The 19,790-nt window shown below is 36.6% G+C and overlaps 2 protein-coding genes across 2 annotated transcripts in view; both read left to right on the top strand.

The window, feature by feature from the left end:
- The window catches only part of LOC107038164 (protein gooseberry-neuro-like), a 31,917-nt gene extending 23,675 nt beyond the window's left edge, over window positions 1-8,242 (top strand). The window contains exons 5-7 of the mRNA XM_015257082.1: window positions 6,520-6,709; window positions 6,849-7,251; window positions 8,010-8,242. Of these exons, the coding sequence (XP_015112568.1) occupies window positions 6,520-6,709; window positions 6,849-7,251; window positions 8,010-8,242 (826 nt within the window). The remainder of the gene's footprint in view (window positions 1-6,519; window positions 6,710-6,848; window positions 7,252-8,009) is intronic.
- Window positions 8,243-9,179: 937 nt separating this feature from the next.
- Window positions 9,180-19,790, top strand: part of LOC107038163 — a 14,877-nt gene continuing 4,266 nt past the window's right edge. Inside the window, exon 1 of the mRNA XM_015257080.1 lies at window positions 9,180-9,248. Coding sequence (XP_015112566.1) covers window positions 9,216-9,248 — 33 coding nt within the window. The 5' untranslated portion in view covers window positions 9,180-9,215. The remainder of the gene's footprint in view (window positions 9,249-19,790) is intronic.

Here is a 19,790-nt window from a genome sequence, read left to right as displayed (position 1 = left end):
ATTACTTGTATTTCAATCACCCATATTATCATATTCATGTAATTAAGTAATGTTTAATTGAGCCTGGCCAACGACTGGCAATCAACGCTGGGCCGAGATGGGCGCCCAGACCTGGCCCGATGTTATCATTCCAGGTTTCAACCAAGTCCGGCGCGGTCCCGGTTGAGGAACGGGTCCCGAAGTTCGGCAGGCCGGCCACCGGGCTTGGGCCAAGCTCGGCCCATTCGTTTTTTCGTACGTAGGTAATTCAATATTACTCCTGAGCATTCGCAACAGGTTCAAGAAGAAAAAACAATTCAATGCCGGCATATGACTGGCACGGGTCTGACTGCCACAGTATTACTGACAATTATCAATAATAACAAAAATAAGCTAATTGATTCTTTTTACCATTAATTGTGCCCTAACTACCACACCCCACACCGGTAGAATGATCCATTTATTCCAAACGAGATTCGTTAACTATTGACGAATGGTAGAGTTGAATGTGACCAAATAAATATTCGTTAATAGTTAGTGAATGGTCCGCTTGGAAGGTGAAAGTTGAGTCAAACAAGGCTCCTCAAACATGCATTTGTTAACTATTAACAAATGAACATTTGGTGAGACCGAATAGACCTTAGCCTCCAACCAAATCCAATTGTTAACAAAAACTAATCCTTTCTATCGGTGCAACCCAATTATCACTGAAAATGTGATTTTATAAACTTAAAATATTACCCTAACTTGGGCTCGAACCCACGAATTCATTTTTGATAACGATTCTTCTTTTCTTCCTGATAGTTAGTCAATACTTCTTCTATTCTATTCTACTCACCCTTACGATTTAACCCTCACAATTACACCAATGGCGGGAGCTTATAATGACCAAGCTCCGTGTCACTGCTGGTTCTGGACCTGCTTATTGAGCTCCGGCATGCCAATTTTCGCCCCAAAGTTGGGCCAGATCTGTAAACCAAGGATCGGTTACCCGCCCCTCCCCCGAGACTTAAGCCTTGGTCCCGAGGGATGACCGAACCTCGGACTAATTTTGGACGCCCAGGCAGTTTTTCCAACACTGGCATTTTCTACCTGAGATGGGGCAGGATAAGATCCCCAATGGTAACAGGTCCTATGGACATATGTTGCATAGTGCAGTATTACATCGTACAGCTCACTACGTTACATGGTAGATCGTCATATGTTAAGATGTTTTATAACACATCATACTGAAAAAGAAATAAGGAATAATTTCTAACCAATAAAGACTTATTAGTGTAAAATGAAATAATTGTCTAAGTGAAGGGGAGATGGAAATTTCGTATTCGTAAATTACGCTCAAAGTTGCCTTAAATTACAATGATTTTTTTCGTATTTTACATTTACCCAATTTACCATTTATTTAATTAACCCCCCCCCCCCCTGTAGACTACTTAGTTTGTTGGCGAATTTTTCAAGGATATCTCCGAAACTAAGGGAGATAGAAAATTTTTACTGAAAAATTGGGGGAAGAGGGAGGAGGAATACTAAATTTTTTGTGAATTCCCAATGCACAAGCCCCCCCCCCCACTTTTCCAGTAAAAATTCGTTATCTCCTTTAGTTTCGGAAATATCCTTGACAAACTCACCGACGAAGTAAGTCGACTACGGGATGGAACAGGCTGTACATCGAGAATTCAGTACAACTCCCAACTCCTAATGTAAAACCTTCTCGCCATTGACAACGCCCCCTCTTCTCAAAATCCTCCCAAATATGGGACCCCCTCTCCCCACTCCGGACGTCCCGCCCCATGTATAAAATCACACCGTGTATACCCCCCCCCCTCCCATTTAACCCCCTCCCGTGTATAAAACACCCCACGCATATATGAACCCTCCAGCCCATGTATAAAACCCTCTCCCTATAGAAAATCCCCCATATGTAACCTCCTCTCGCATGTAAAATCCTTTATATCTAAATTCTCCCATATAAACTCACTTCATATATGAGACCACCCATATATAAAACTCTACCTATGTGTAAGACCCCTCTTATATATAATCCCCCCTCCCGACATATGAACCCCCCATATACGAGCCCCCCTCGCATAAATAAAACTACCCATACACGGAAAAAATATAAAATAATTCTTTACTATGTCAATATAGTAATCGAGGGCCATACTCGCTACACTCAAAATTTATTGTTAAACATAGTAAAAATTGCGAGTCGGTATAGTAGAGAGTGGTAGAATAAAAGGAAAATTCAAATCAAATTTTAAAGTTGTTTCGGTATGGTCTTCGATTATTATGTTCACATTGTAATTTTTAATTTTATATTCTCTCCGTGTATAAACCTCTCCAGCTAATTAATTAAGCCATCCCTTAAAAAATCCCCATGTATGAAACTACCCTCTTTACATCGGAAACTCCCGATATTTGGGGACCCCTCCTTATGTATTGGCAGGGGGGGGGACACTAACAGCCTTTGAGTTCCTCGGTCGCAATTTTTTAGTTCAATCTGAAAATTTTCTAAAATTGAGCAAAATTCAGCAATCGAGGGCCATACTCGCTACACTCAAAATTTATTGTTAAACATAGTAAAAATTGCGAGTCGGTATAGTAGAGAGTGGTAGAATAAAAGGAAAATTTAATATGAGACGCGTAAAAATTGGGTTAAGATAAATCTAATTTTAAAGTTGTTTGGGGACCCCTCCCTATGTATGGGGGGGGGGCACTAACAGCCTTTGAGTTCCTCGGTCGTAATTTTTTAGTTCAATCTGAAAATTTTCTAAAATTGAGAAAAATTCAGCATTAGTTTTAGAAAATATTTACTCTTAAAAACAATCCCCAAATTCGTTAGTTTTTATGATCGCACCAAGGATAAAGCTTAAGAACCCGAGTTTCAAAAATGTGGAAACTATTTTCTAGATTTATCTAATTTATTAAAGTTTTAGCTAATCCCCCTTTGTCTCTGTGGTAAATTTACGTTTTGATAAACATCATTCACGGATTCAAAAAATCCTAATTTCAACAACAGAATGAGATTGGATTTTATAAAGAATCAAAAAATGATTATAAAAAACTGCTGAACAAAAAATAAAATGACTATTTCGAAAAAATCATGAGAGATGTACGTAACGCTAGAGATTCCAAAACGTGCCTGGGTCACGGCAAACAAATATAAATCAAAACTAAAAGGAATTAATCTAATCAACCGAGAGCAGTGGAGAACTTTTTTGAAAAACATGTATCCCAAACCAGTGGGTAATAACACTGTTTTTTCATGAAAATGTTCCCCTGCTAGACTGCGAACTAACCCGCGATGAAATGATTGAAAGTTTAAGAAAATGTAAAATTGGAAAATCTTCAGGCCCTGATGGAATCTCTAATGCGTTTTTTTAAAATCTGCCCAACAACTGGCTTCTCTTTTTCAATATATTTTATAATAAAATTGCCTCTCAAGAAATAATCGTGGACTTCGTCAGCCTTTGACTCGGTCAATCGCAACCTTCTGTGCCAAAAATTCCATTGATCCACAGAACGAGATATTATGCTTTGCGTATGCTGAAGATCTAGTTTAATTCGTCAAAAATCCTGCAAATTTATCAATTCTCCAGAAAAATTAAAGTAGCCTCAGAATATTTCAACTCGAATTAAAAATGAATAAAGAGAAATTTGAAATGTTTATTTTTCACAAAGGTAGTCTTTTGAGGTGGTCTTTTGTGTTGAGAGTATATTCGGCAGTTGACTCGACTCGCCTTTATGCGGATGTAACTTTAAGGGGTAACGGAACCGACCACAAAAAGACGTTTACCAAAAACAAGTTTTCTTGGATTCTATGCAATGAGAATCAATGAAACTTTTTTCCCGTATTGAAAGTAGCGGAACGCATCGCTCTCTTCTCATACTTTTCTTATTTATGCAAAAAAAAATTGCAAATTATTTAACGGCAAGGACCAGGGCAAGGCCGACGCCATTTTATTTGTAGGAATCTGCCAAGTCATGGTAGAAAAATCGATTTTTTGTAGATTTTTCTTAGCCGATGCCTATTTTCATGAGAAGAGAGCGATCGAGTGAGGTCCAAGACAGAGATTTTGAGTACAAAAACGTACTTTTGTTGCGTAATTTTCGTAAAAACTTGTTTATGATGATTGGGTGGTATCCAGGAGGTAACATGTCCTTTACAGGGCACCAATTGTAAGAGGGAAGTACTTTTACGAGTTAGAAGATAATGTAGAATGTTTCCATACCATTATTATTTATTTATATCCATTTATTTATATTTTATGGGCTTTTGTACTTTTCACGTACAAAATCCAAAAAAGCACGGAAACCTGCAATACCGATAAGGGGGACCCCTAACCTCTACGTGCGACGGGTTCCGTTACCACTTAAGCAAAGTAAATGAACACATACGTACATACATACTATACCATATACGGCCATGGGAATTTTTACTATTTTATTCTCTTCGTGTAGATTTCGCGTTGTTGTAATTGAAGGCATGTATTCTGGATCGATGTACTAGATGACGGCACAGGTAAAAACATCGGAAAACCGAATTTTGAATGTCAGAAAGGCTATTTTGCATAATTTAGAAACGAATATTTTCCTAGCTTTTCAAAGGAAACAATTTTAATCTTTTTTTGCCATTGAAAATTAGGCTATTCTTCAAATATCGAAGATTAGTTGTTAAATAGTATTTAGGCCCAAAAATTTCCTGACTCCTGAAAGGACCCATTCATGTTGCTCAATTCCTTGTTATTCTATATCAAGCATAGAAAAAAAATTGGAAATAAAGAACATCTGCTGTGAAAACATGAATGACTGTTCATTTCCTCAAAAATCCAATCTTTCTTGAATGGAGTAAGATTATAATGTTTATTTGTGTACATTGAGCACGGATTTACAGTGTTTTCTCAAACCCCAGAGAGATCCAAAGTGCAATCGACGGCCCGGAAGATTGAAACTCCAGTGTTTTCCTTCTCGAGCATCATAACAAGATCAACGTCACTCGCTCTCCATCTTCATTCATGTAGATGTATGTGGTCAATTGACCGAGTGAGCGTTGAGATTCACTCGAGTGTGAATATTTAATCACGCTATTCAGGGAGAAGTGCCGATTTTTACGTTTCCTGAGGTTTTAAGGGATGGCACGAGGCTCAGGGCTTCAATAATATTGTATGCGGTTTTCAGCGGAAAATAAATACATCTTTATTCAAGTTGAAGTCTTCCTAGAGAAAATAAATAAAAGAATTTGTTTATCTATATCTACTTTTTCTACTTTTTGGTAAAAATCTCAGGAAAATGAGAGAAATACGGACAAGTAGCATAAAACACTGAATGATTTGTTGATCATCTTTTTAAAAAATTATTATCAATCATTATTGTTGAATACATCTAATTGTTGACTCAACTGAAATTCTCGAAACAGCAAAATGCAGATTAAGACGAAATGGGCCATGTTTTATGTACTATTTTAATGCAAATTTTATGACAATCCATACGACTATTTTCTTACTTCTTTGAACACACGTTGAGGTTCTAAAAACTGCGATAAAACCGCCATCAACTTTACCCGGTTATTACCCCACAAAAGCATGTATTTTTGTTCTGTTAATTCCCAGAGTTTAATGACAGAATTCTAGAGTCTTACGATCGTCCTTAATTACGGCCTAACCTTTGTGCGTTTCTGTTCTCCAGCAGGCGTGTTAATTCGATGATTTTCCGGGCTTTAAGGGATTCATTAATCAATTTATTAAAGGATTAATATTTTATCGGAATCATTGAAATGAACGGTGGTCTTTTTTACTTTGTAATTAATATAATGGCGCGATCTTGTGGAAATTTCTATGGGAATATTTGTGTAGCTTTTGATGCTCTCTTCAAAAAGGTCCTCATAAACAATTTGTATTTCTCAATATCTTCATTGCTTCATTCTGATTGTTATTCATCAAATCAGATTGTGAACAGTATAATGCATTAATACTTTCTATTTTACTTGAATTTTCTGAGGGACTGGAATCTTCAAAATGGACACTGGCATCTGTTACTCCCTAATTCATGTATACTGATGCCGTCTAGCCCAAATCTACTATCAGTTTCTTGATGATATCCTCAAAATTCTAAGAGATGGCACTCTTGCTTTACCCTACAAAAATATCCTTATAGAAAATGTTCTATTTTCATTATAGCGTTTTTCTTGCACTACTTACTGAGTCAGTAAGCTCGCCGCGTTTCTCAGCAACCAAAAAAAATTTTTGTAATTTTTCTCGATTTTTTGTTCAGTCGGTAAAACAAGTGCCAACTAACAATGGCGTTGTTACTGGTTTTATCAACTGAACGAGAAATCGAGAAACACTAAAAAAATGTTTTTGGTTTCAGAGAAATGCGGCGAGCTTACTGACTTATCAGTAAGCGGTGCAAGAATAACGCTATTAGATTTGTAAATGTAAAAAGGGGTTTTACGGTTAGATTTAGTTATTTGTTTTCTTACACTTAACTAATATCTTCATCGTTCACTTCTGATTATTCTTGATCAGGTCACATCGTGAAGAGTATGGACGAGTCTGACACCGAGAGTGAACCCAGTATAACATTAAAACGAAAACAACGAAGAAGTAGAACAACATTTACCGGAACTCAACTAGAACAGTTAGAGGCTTCCTTCCAAAGGGCGCATTATCCTGATGTTTATGCAAGGGAGGAGCTAGCTCAAAGAACAGGATTAACGGAAGCAAGAATACAGGTACTAAAAAAAAACATTTACATACTTTTTCAGAAAAAAATGTTTGAAACGAAAGAAGAAAAAATTTATATGAAAAAATTTAAAAAAATGATTGATCTATTCTGATTTTAAAAAATTTTAATTTATTTTGATTCAACAGGTATGGTTTAGCAATCGGCGTGCAAGAATGCGCAAGCACACGGGTAGTATCGGCCACTCGATGCAAAATTTTTCATCGAGTCAAGCCCCCTGCCAATACGGAATGGCAGAGCTGAGTCAATTGATGCCTCAGGTGCCAAGTGGCATACCCCAGGTACCGACGAGTCTCCATCAAGCCTCAGGTGGCACTATTCATCACTCACCCGCTAGTGTTGTCCATCAGGTGGCAGCTACCATAGTAAGCCAGGTGTTGCCAACAACCACGACGACTATGAGTGGAGTTCACAATTCCGTTCCCATTCCTGGATCACTTGGTGGTCTTTCTACTCCTCAGATCAGCCAACCAGGCTCTTTGCAACCTGCTACGGGGTTGTCAGCACCCACCAGTCTATCGCACAATGTTGGTGAGTTATTTATTTCTAAATGAACGAATTTCGGGGAATCCCAATCGCCGAGTCAGTACTGAAGGCAATTTAATGATGAATATCTCTTGAAATTTCTTCACGTGGATACGATAATTACTAGAATAATTTATTGTTTAAAAAATTCATGTTTTTGATGGAAAAGCGGTTTATTAATTGTGTGAATATCTCGAGTTCGAGTAGTTTTTGACTGAAATCATCAGACTGGATTAAATAAAGCAGAAAATGAGAGGATTATCATAAAATTTAGAAAGGTCTCTTGACGTTTTCCACCAAGAAAGTTTATGATCACCCACATTTAATAATTAAACCTCAATGTTAAAGCCGATTGAATTTTTAAATTATAAAAATTAGTATACTAATATAAAATCTTCGTCAATTAATTAATGACATCAGAAATGAATTCTCTCAACATATAAAATTCTGAGAAAATTCAAAATAATTGTTAATAACTGATAGAATTTTCTCAAAAATTTCAGTTTTAATGAAGGAAAACCGTTTCATTAATTGTGTGGTCAGACTATGAATGAATTAAATAAAATATTAAAAATGAGAAGATCTTGGAAGAAGTTTGAAATGTTTCTTGACATTTCCACCTAAAAAGGCTTATTATCAGCACAATTAACTCATTAACCCTCAAGATAAAACCGATGGAATTTAAAGAAAATCAAAAAAACATAAATCAATTGGATTGAAACGAAATCATTCATTTTATTCACGTAATTTCATTGACATTGCAGGCAATAATGACTGGACAAGGGCATCACAACTCGGCTGGGGTAATTTCAATCATTTTCAAGGCAGTGAATACTCATCAACTCATCCGAGTCATCACAATCCCGCACACACGATTGGCACCCAGGGGGTACAGAATCCAGTTGGCAGTACTGAGTGGGGCTACGATCAAGGATACGACTACAGTCATCAGCATTCACAGCTTAATTATCATCGGAATGTGGGGGGAATATTTTAGTCAGTTGATTTAGGAAGTTCTGTACATTGGAATAGGATTAAGATAATTGCTTTAATAAATCGTACGAGTAAATGAATTTTTCGTCATTTCTTTGCACACCTGGTTTATCTTATCTGTTTATTATGCCATTAGCATGCTTTGAGGAAGGAAATGTGACTTTGTGGAGCTGTTGAGATATGACCATTTTTTATTATTTATTGATAACACTTATCGAAAACATTGAGGAAAAAAATTTTTCAAAAATTTATTATTGATTTAAGGGATCTGTGTATTGAGAGGTGGTTGAGAGATTTGGGATCTGCAGTGGATAAAGAATACATCTTGGAATATTATTAGGGTCTAGGGAACTTATTGGGGAGGGATAAGTTATCGACAGTTGTAAATGCAGATAGAAAATTTTAAGAATATTATTTAAATTATTGATATTTTCAGGACATAGGGTTTTAGGGAAAAATGTCAGAAAATTTGATTTTCTACAAAAAAGTTTTTTGGATGTTTTCTTCATAGTCAATAGCTTTTGAGATATTCGCAAAATTGCGTGCAAGTGAATCTTTGAATATTTTTTTCGTGATATTGGAATTATCTCAACAATGAATGGTTTTGGGCAAAATTGTTAAAGCACATTTTTATGGGAAATTTTAAGAGCTACAACAAATGTTCTACAATATTTTTCGATAAAACTAATAGTTTGGAAGATTTGCATGGAATAAGGAATAGTATGTAGTGGTTGAGTCGGGATTAATCAAATTGATCCACGAGTGCTCTCAATGATCTTGTTTGCTTCCTTATCGCCGCTTGTAATTGCAAATATTAGTTGTGACATTTGGTGACGTCACTAGTTTACCTGGTGCACTCACTGGTTTCCCGAAATTTTTATCGATGTAAAATTGGTATATAAGCCTGGCTGATGTGAATAAGAGGCAACGTGATTGTTCAATTCGACAGTTCCACAAGAGTTTTCAAAGATTTCAACATGAGGTTCCTCGCAACTTTCGTCACTCTCGTCGTGAGTCAAAATTTTTCTTGCGTGTTTGATTAGTAAAAAAACAACTTTAAGGAAATTTTGTGAGATTATTTTTTCAATTCTAAAAAAATCAGGTCTTTGAAATTTTTTTTTTTAATATTAAAAAAATGTATATACTGTATATGGGGTATTCCATGTGCACTCAGCCAGGTCAAAACCCTCACCATCGCCAATCATATTGCCGATTTTTCCTGTGGTTGTATCTGAAAAAATTTTACTTCTCAAATTTTTTCAGATTTTTTGAGGCATCCTGTGGGCAGCCATGTTTTTTTGCAAGTTTTATCTCCAAATGCCTGTAACATCCGTAAAAATCAACCGATTTGAGTTTTTTTTTACAAAATGTGCGTCTTCGAATACACTTTCCATATAAAAATATGCCAATTTTTTTCAATTCATTGTTCCATCGATTTCCTCAGAAAAACCTTAAAAAACTTCAAAAAACGAGTCGTTTTCAAAGTTGGACCCTGTTTATATTTTTCAAAAAATTTCAGTGACTATATTGGACTAAAATAAAATTTTTCACCAAAGGCCAAAGTGGGATCTCTATTAGAACACACCACTCGGAAAGATTTATTGTTAACGAATTTTCAAAAAATCATCAAATTGTTCCTGATTCGAATATAATGCAGTAATTCTTCAGGCGGTCAATTCAAATAATGCTTCTGCGTTCAAATGCGAAAAGAATTTTGAAATTTTTGAAATTTCTCATCCCGGATTCATATATTCAAATTGGAAATGACGGCCACGAAATGGGAAGCCCACTTTGGCCTTTGGTGAAAAATTTTGTTTTGGTCCAATATATTCACTGAAATTTTTTGAAAAATATAAAAAGGGTCCAACTTTGAAAACGACTCGTTTTTTGAAGTTTTTTGAGGTTTTTCTGAGGAAATCGATGGAAGAACGAATTGAAAAAAATTGGCATATTTTTATATGGAAAGTGTGTTCGAAGACGCACATTTTGTAAAAAAAAACTCAAATCGGTTGATTTTTACGGAAGTTACAGGCATTTTAAGATAAAACTTGCAAAAAACCATGGCTGTCCACAGGATGCCTTAAACAATCTGAAAAAATTTGAGAAGTCATATTTTTCCATATACAACCACAGGAAAAATCGGCAATATGATTGGCGATGGTGAGGGTTTTGACCTGGGTGAGTTCACATGGAATACCCCATATGTATATATAGCATATAATACCTATTTTAATATACTATTTTATACATGTATGTGATAGCTAAGATAGGTCACCAAAAATGATGGAGCTTGAAAGGAGATACACTTCACATACCAAAAAAGAATTGAATGATTTGCTTCCAGTTGTTTGCTGATTATTTCGCGGTGACTTGGGGGGGCGATAGAAGAATCAGAAAATCTCGGTTGGAATTGTAGGTCAATTAAATAATTGCTATTTGGTAGTGGAGCGAAAAGAAGGGGATATTATATCTGAATGTCGCTTAAATAGATTTATCACAGATTATTTTTCCCAATCGGATTTCGACCAATCAGAGTGCAGTATTTGAGGCTACCCGACAGTTTTATTTCGGATATTTCCTCCTAGCTTTTGAATATTTCGCAGTAGTTCTTCATTTCTTTTACCTGAATATTTCACAGTAGCTCTTCATTTTTTCGGCTCATTTCAGATAGAATCTTATATTTGACAGTCTATGGAAATCGGGTTATTCTATTAACATAATTTGTTCAAATCTTTCCCAATTCACTTCCTGATGTTGTCCACTGCACTCTGCTTGGCCAAAATCCGATTGGGAAAAATAATCCGACAAATAAGGTGAATGTGCCTATGCCCATCTTTGTCCCTACGCTCGTTCAGATCCTGCCAGCTATAACATTTCAATAATTTTGATAGTCCCAAGAGTCTATTAAGAGTGAAGTACGATTGGAGTTATTATTTTAGTCAATAAGAAAAGTTATAGACACCAATGCAGAGTGATTTATTGAATAATAAAAGAGAGACATTCACATCAACTCGTGCTACGACAGAGTTAATTCTTAAGCCACAAGTTAAGAAACTCACAATTTTAAAACGTTGATTTCTCTGTTACAATAGTAAAATGGGATTAAAAATCCCTTGGCTAAGGTTTTGAATAGTTGAAAATTTAATAAAAATACATAAATTATAGTAATATCCGGATATTTCACTGAAATATTGCCAATTAAAAGAATAGGTACAATGAAAATGGCATTGATCCTACGCACGTTTTGCACCCAACTGTCAACTGGTAACGGACTAAACGAATGACAAAATAATTTTCATCACGCTGTGCGAAAAAGTAACTTTTTAGGCATGCCTCGCGTGCCTAAAACGTCCCTTTTCTACACATTGTGATGAAAAATATCGTTCGATACTCGTGGGAAAAGTGTTTTTTGGCTCGTGGGATTATAACACTCGCCTTCGGCTCGTGCTATAAACCTCTCACGAGCCAAATAGTATATTATGTCATTAGGCGATAAAAGTATTATCTGGCGAATGTGGCTTTACAATCCGAGCCGAAGGCGAGGATTATAATCACATTCTGTTCGAAATGGAATAGATGTAGTTATCAAGAGTAACGTTCGACTTTTCTTAAAAACAACACCTACATTTTCTCACTCTCTCCTACATTCATTCGTTTATCTGATTCGATACAATACACTGGGATTTTTCTCTTTATTGCTTCCATTGAATAAATTACTTATTCTATCGGGTTATGGGTCCAGAGTAAAGAGAATTGATTTGATAAAAGTGTATAAAACCAAAGATGGTTGATCCCGCAGTAGAAGGGAATCAAGGGAATCAAGATGTCAGGGTTCTTCAGACCGTGCACGCTGTCAGCAATACGTCTGTGCCTTCCTCGTTCAAGAAGCTTGAAGGGCGATCGAATTACATTGATTGGAAGTACAGTATGGAAATTCATTTGGTGAATTGTGATTTGTGGGACTTCGTGACGGGAGACAGACAAGATGCACGACTTGATCGCAGGGCCCTTGGAGCTATCGTTTCTGGTGTCAAGTCTCATATTTATACAGAAGTGAGGGTTTTGAAAACTGGGAAAGAAGTATGGGATCGATTGAAAGCTGTATATGAGCCGAAGGGATTTTCGAGGGTGGCAGCATTAATTGAGGACTTGGTGACAATTCGTTATGTTGACTGTAAGAATATGGATGAATATCTAACTAAAAAAGTGAGGATAGCTCAGCAATTAAAGGCAATTGACAACGAGATAAAAAATGGAGTACTGGTCGCACTGATTTTCTGCAGTTTACCAGCTCACTACAAACCCCTGATCATGGCTTTGGAAAATTATGGAGCTGTCTTGACAACTGACCTTGTGAAGGAACGTCTGTCAACGGAAGCTTCAAAGTTGGAGAATGAAGCAAAGGCGTCAGCTTTACTCTAAAAAAAAACTCCAGATATAAACAAAAAGAAACCCAGTAAAGGATGCTTCAATTGCGGTAAACCGGGACACTGGAAACAAAGATGTCCAGAGTTGCAGAAAGATGACATGAAATCATCGAAGAACAATCAGAAAATTTCAAAAAACAAGAAAAGGGTTTGATTGTCAAAATGGAAGCAACTGTTGCTCTTGGTGTTGGGACTCCGAGTCGAGATGATTGATACGTGGATTCTGGGGCCACTTGTCATCTGACCGGAAGGAAGGACTGGTTGTACAATGTAAAATTTATTGAGAACGGTGGAACAATCGTAACTGCACTTGGTGAGAAAAGTAAAATCTCAGCTATTGGTGAGACGACGATGCTGCTTCGAGTGGATGGAGAGATCATCGAGACACCAGTACGTGATATCAAGTATACAGAGGGATTGTTTTATTGATTTCTTTTATTGATTGAACACAGTTTAATTTGATTCCTTGTAAGCAATTTGGCAGAAAAGGCATACAAACGACATGTATTGATGATAAAATCTGTGAAATGAGAATTCAATCTTCTGGTCAGTTGATTGCGGTGGCTAAATCATATGTTGGTGAACTTTATAAACTGGATGTGTATGATGAATGAGTATGTGTAGCTTCAAGTGCAGATGATTACAAATTATGGCACAAGCGTCTCGGACATCTGAATTCAGTGAGCATGAAGAAACTCAGGGACAGTTTAGCAGAGGGCATCGACTTCAAGAATCCGGATGAGGTGGGAGTTTGCTCTGGCTGTGTTAAAGGGAACCAGCAGAGGTTTTCCTTTCCTAAAGAACCAGCAGTACGAGCAACGACAAAGCTTGGTCTCATTCATTCAGATTTGTGTAATAAAAGGTATATTCTAACTTTTACAAATGATTTGACTCGAAAATCATTTGTTCATTTCCTGCAAAATAAAACTGAAGTACTTGAAAAATTCAAAGAATTCAAGAATCAAATTGAGAATGAAGCAGGGAGTAAAATTAGAGCAATCAGGTCTGATACAGTGTTACCAGATCGTGACGTCACCCCATTTAAAATTATACAGGTTTTGGCTATAAATCGCCAAAATCTGGCAACCCTGGTCTGATAATGGGAGAGAATATATCAACAGAATTTTTGAGGATTATCTGAAAGAACATGAGATACATCATCAAAAGTCTATACCTTATACTCCTCAACAAAATGGTGTTGCCGAGAGACTCAACAGAACGTTGGTGGAGAAGGCACGGTCAATGCTGTATGCAGCCAGTTTACCGAAGAAATATTGGGCTGAAGCTGTCAATACTGCGTGCTATTTGAAGAATAGAACTCCAACGGTTGCAGTTGAAGGATCAACTCCTGAGGAAGCTTGGAGTGGAGACAAGCCAAAGTTGGAGAGAATACGAGTATTTTGATGTACAGCGCATGTTCATGTACCAAAAGAGAAGAGAACAAAATGGGATGCCAAATATGAAGAGTATCTTTTTGTTCGATATTGCGAAGATTCCAAGGGGTACAGACTAATCAATATGAAGACTGAGGAAGTTATCAAATCTCGTGATGTAATTTTCGACGAAAAGAGGATTTTTGCAGAAAATCAGGAGAAAGTTGATGAGAGTTCATTTTTTGATGAGCCAGAGGGTTCGATCATTGTTACTGAAGAAATCCTGGGGCAATGGAAATCAAGATGACGAAAATGAAGACACGTTACTCGAAGAGGATTTCAGTGAGGTTGACGATAATTCGCAAGTGGAGGAAAACAGTAACAATGTTGAAGAGCAGGATGCCAGTGGTAATCGAAATTATTTACGTTGGAACATAAGATTGCCTGAGAAATTTAAGGATTATGTTTTGGCCTCAGCAGAAGAAGTTGAACATACTGGTAATCCAAGAAGTGTAGAAGAAGCATTGCCTAGGAGTGATGCTGAATTATGGCATCAAGCAATGCAGGAAGAATATGATTCATTGATTAATAAAAATACGTGGGAACTAGTTGATCTACCAAAGGACAGACAGGCGATTTCGTGTAAGTGGATTCTTTGAAAAAAAATGCTGAAGGAAAAACAGTACGATGCAAATCAAGATTAGTTGTTCGAGGTTGTATGCAAGTGTATGGGTGGACTTTGAGACGTTTTCACCAGTGGTTCGTGGTACTACGGTTCGATATCTCATCGCTATCGCTACGATTCTGGATTGGGACATAGATCAAATGGATGCTGTCACTGCATTTCTTCAACCAGAATTAGAAGAAGAAATTTATACGAAACAACCTAATCTATTCGAGAAACAAACCAAAAACGAGAAAAATAAAGTATGCAAATTACAAAAGGCCCTTTATGGATTGAAACAATCAGGGAGATTGTGGAATTTAAAATTAGATAAAGAACTACGCAAACTTGGATTTAATCAAGCCAGAAGTGATACTTGCGAGTATTGGAGCTCCAAAAATAGAAAAATTATCATTGTAGCCATTTACATGGAAGATTTCTTGATATTTTCCAATGATAAAGCAGCAAAAATTTAGTTTTCATTCAGTGAGACAGAGAGACAGACAGATAGAGAGGAAGGCGTCACTATTCTGGATCAAGAGGCGTATATTGATTAAGTCCGTCGATGTTTCAACTTGAGTGATGCAAAACCAGCTGCAACACCATTGGATTATGGTAAGAAGTATAGTAAATCCATGGCTCTTGTGAATGATAAAGAGACTGAAGAGATATGAGAGGTTCCTTATCAAATGGCCATCGGAAGTCTACTCTATGCTTCACAAACAACGAGACCTGCCATATCATTTGCAATGGGTACACTCAGCAAATTCAACTCAAATCCAGGGCGAGAGCATTGGTCAGGAGTGAAACGTGTGTTACGCTACTTGAAAGAGACGAAGAATGTGAAAATTGTTTACAAAAGAGATGGAAACAACACAATTCTGGGATATGCTGATGCTGATCATTGTGATGATGAGGACGACAGGAAGTTAATAAGTGGTTATGTCTTCAAGCTTGGAGATGCTGTCATCAGCTGGTCTAGTAAGAAGCAACAAAAAGTTTCTCTGTCAACAGCTGAATCAGAGTACGTTGCATTAGCTCATGCGACCAAGGAGGCTTTATGGCTGAACATGTCTTGCAGAGAATTGAAGGTTCTACCCATGAAGAAACCCTTGACAATTTACTCAGACAGTAAAAGTGCTTTGGATCTTATCAGGTATCCAACATATCATGCTAGAACAAAGCATATTGATATTGATCATCACTTTCTTCGTGACATTTCAAAGGAGGGGAAAGTTGAATTCAAAAAGGACCGAACAGAATTGATGGTTGCTGATTGTCTAACCAAGGCTGTCAATAGGAGGAAACATGAGTGGTGCAGAACAGCTATGGGGATGCAAATACTTTGAAAAGGGGAGAGAAATACTAAATCAAGTGGGGGTGTTCGAAATGGAATAGATGATTGTTACCAAGAGTAACGTTCGACTTTTGTTAAAAACAACACCTATATTTTCTCACTCTCTCCTACATTCATTCGTTTATCTGACTCGATACAATACACTTGTATTTTTCTCTTTATTTCTTCGATTGAATAAATTACTCATTCTATCACATTCGCCAGATAATGCTTTTATCGCCGTGTGATATACGCTATTTTATGTCGTTGGGCCCGAAAACCGCGATCTAACCGAGCGAAGCAGGCCTAATGACATAGAAACTCTTTTCCGCACTCGTAATGAAATATACTATTAAAAGGTTGCACTGTCCAATGGAAATATAATTTTGTGCCTCGAGATATTTTTTAATGTTGTTTTATCACAAAATAGGATACACACGATGTAATTAGTTCGGATATAATCTTTCCATATCACTCAAATCACGAGACGAGGATAGAGACCTGTGTCAAACGAGCATCGGGACAAATGAAGGAGCGTAAGGACATATGGACTTTTGACGTAAGGAAAAATTGTCAAACGGAAAAATTGTCAAATGAGAATGCGAAAGGGGCGCCATCCGGTAGTGACGCCACGGAGTATGGTTTTTGGGGCAAAGAAGAGTTGTCAAGTTAGAATTGGATAGATAAATTCAAAATAATATTTAGTTTAAAATAGTCAATTAGGGAGATAACTCAAGCACATTGAATTATACGATATCATAGGGGCAAAATGGATATTTTTTTTACCTCATTCGATTTCTTCGGGGTAAAATGGGTCTGTTCTGAACTCCTACGATTTCATGGCGGCAAAATGGGTTTTTCGTGTACTCCTACGATTTCATTGGGGCAAAATGGGTATTCTGTGAACTTTTACGATTTCATTGGGGTAAAATGGGTATTTCGTGAACTCAAACGATTTCATCGGGGCAAGATGGGTTTTTCGTGAACTCATACGATTTCTTAGGGGCTAAATGGATATTTTCTGACCTCATACGATTTCGTGGGGGCAAAATGGGTTTTTCGTGAACTCGCACGATTTCATGGGGGCAAAATGGGTATTCTGTGAACTTTTACGATTTCATTGGGGTAAAATGGGTATTTACTGACCTCATACGATTTCATTGGTGCGAAATGGGTATTTACTGACTTTATACGATTTCATGGGGTCAAAATGGGTATTCCTTGAACTTTTACGATTTCATTGGGACAAAATGGGTTCTTCGTGAACTCATATGATTTCATTGGAACAAAATGGGTACTTGCTGACCTCATTCGATTTCGTAGGGGTAAAATGGGTCTTTCCTGTACTCCTACGATTTTATGGGGGCAAAATGGGTGTTTTGTGTACTCCTACGATTTCGTGGGGGTAAAATGGGTTTTTCGTGTACTTCTACGATTCATAGCGACAAGATGGGTATTCAGTGAACTTAATAAAAGTTAATAAAACTTGATAAAACTCATCACTACATACATAAATTAGATATCACATGCATATATCACGATTTGGACCACGGCTATCTTCAAAAGTACTCCGTGTAGAGATGTGATAACTTCATTCCTGTACTGTATGATGATCCGTTGCAACCGTGATTCATTGAGGAAATAACGGATTTAGGGGACATCCTACCAGACAGGTAAGTCTTTCATATTTTTCTTTTGATAATATCATTGTGAATCTTTTTCATAATTTTCGTCTAGGTCTTGCATTGTTGCTTCTGTGTATTAATTATTCATTCTTTTTCAAGTCCACAATTATTATCGAAATTACTATATTCTGTTATTATTATATGAATAATTTTAATAGAAAAACGTACGGCATTACAGGACCGCCAGGGAATGGTGTCGTTATTTAACGGTTCTACGGAGATGTTCCTCCAAATTTCCACGCTTTTCCGTGGAATCATTTCTTACTATTTCTTACTATTTCTTACTATTTCTTACAAATAGGAACTAATACCTCGTATAAAAAATACCGGAGGGAATAGCAAATATTTACGTTTCAATTTATTTTGAGCTATTTCAGCATAACTTGGAGGTACCTTTATTGGAACCATTTGCACATATTTTGTAAATGCTTCACAAATTACAGGCAAAAGGTTGTATAACATTTCCTGAGAGAATTGCAAATTTCAACTTTTCAGATGATTTTCAGACATCTGAACCTATCTTTCGGGTACAATTTCCTCAAAACTTTTTACGGAGAACTTCTGAACATTTTGGAAGATTCTTGAAAAAAAACTTATTAATCTTATAAAAATTTTCTTAACGGATTACGTATAAAACCCTATAGAATTTATGTACATGATGATCGGATATTTGTATAGGAATATTTTCTATACTATTCATTTCTATACATAAATTTTGACGTAATTTTTTTTTTCGTACGAAAGATATGTAATGGCTCTAGAGAAAAACGTAGAGAAATGGTGCATATCCATATGAAATGTTTATATACATGAGGCAGTGTGTCGTATAGGATCAAACCTATAGAAATCGTATAGAAATAATTTGTATTCAAAATATCCGTATCAAAATATCCGAATATCATATGTGAAAATCCTATATAAATTCTATACGCAATCCATTTTACCCCCATGAAATCGTATGAGATCACGAAAAACCCATTTTGTCCCCATGAAATCGTAAGAGGTCAGTAAATACCCATTTTACCCCAATGGAATCGTAAAAGTTCACAGAATACCCATTTTGCCCCAATGAAATCGTATGAAGTCAGAAAATACCCATTTAGCCCCTAAGAAACCATATGAGTTCACGAAGAACCTATTTTGTCCCAATTAAATGGCATGAGTACTAGAAAAACCCATTTAGCCCCTAAGAAATTGTAAAAGTTCACAGAATACCCATTTTGCCCCAATGAAATCGTATGTGGTAAGTAAATACTCATTTTACCCCCATTAAATTGTAGGAGTAGGGGGTGGGGGGGGGGCAAAACGGACCAAGGGGGTAAAACGGACCGGGGGGCAAAACGGACCCCTGGGGGCAAAATGGACCCCTAAAAAAAAGTTTTTTTTTTCTCACGAATAAAATTTTCCAAAATTCATCACTGAATAGGAGGGGTGAGAGTGATGGAGGAGGTGGTGGGCGGTGGGTGATGAAGTTAGATGCCAGATACTATTTTTGAACCAGTTAAACCTCGCAGGAAAGTTTTTTCTTTCAATAATGACACCTTTTTCACTTCGTAATTGACTTCTATAATTTATTATTAGAGGTGAACGTGAAAAGTATACTGCCATTAATGAAAATTGAGAACATCATGGTAAGATAACTTCATTCTAATGAATACGAAAATGTCCACGTTCTAATCAAAAGTCTTGGTGAAATTGGATGGAATGATGATGAATAAGAACAATGATGATTAATAAAAATAATAAATAATAACAGTGATGATTAATAACAAAAATAAATAATAACAATGATGATGAATAACAATAATGAATAATAACAAATATAAAATATGAGGTTAGTAATAAATAATAAAGTTTTAGTCTGATTCTTTGCACTCGTCACAAAAAAAGTACGTGGGTCCTGCATTTTCATCAATGTTAGCACAGGTACAATGAGCCTAACCGTTGCAACTCTGGCACTGAATCCACTCCCCACCACTGTCATAAAAACGTTTTTCACAATAAATGCATGGAACATTGTCTGCATCATTGGATTTCTTTCTGATTCCCCTCAAACTTGCCCCCCGG

Source organism: Diachasma alloeum, unplaced genomic scaffold (genome assembly GCF_001412515.2).
Source record: "Diachasma alloeum isolate Michigan unplaced genomic scaffold, Dall2.0 Dall_scaffold_00278, whole genome shotgun sequence".
Classification (NCBI taxonomy): domain Eukaryota; kingdom Metazoa; phylum Arthropoda; class Insecta; order Hymenoptera; family Braconidae; genus Diachasma; species Diachasma alloeum.
Note: the sequence above shows the minus strand (reverse complement) of the source record. Positions and strands in the feature narration are given on the sequence as shown.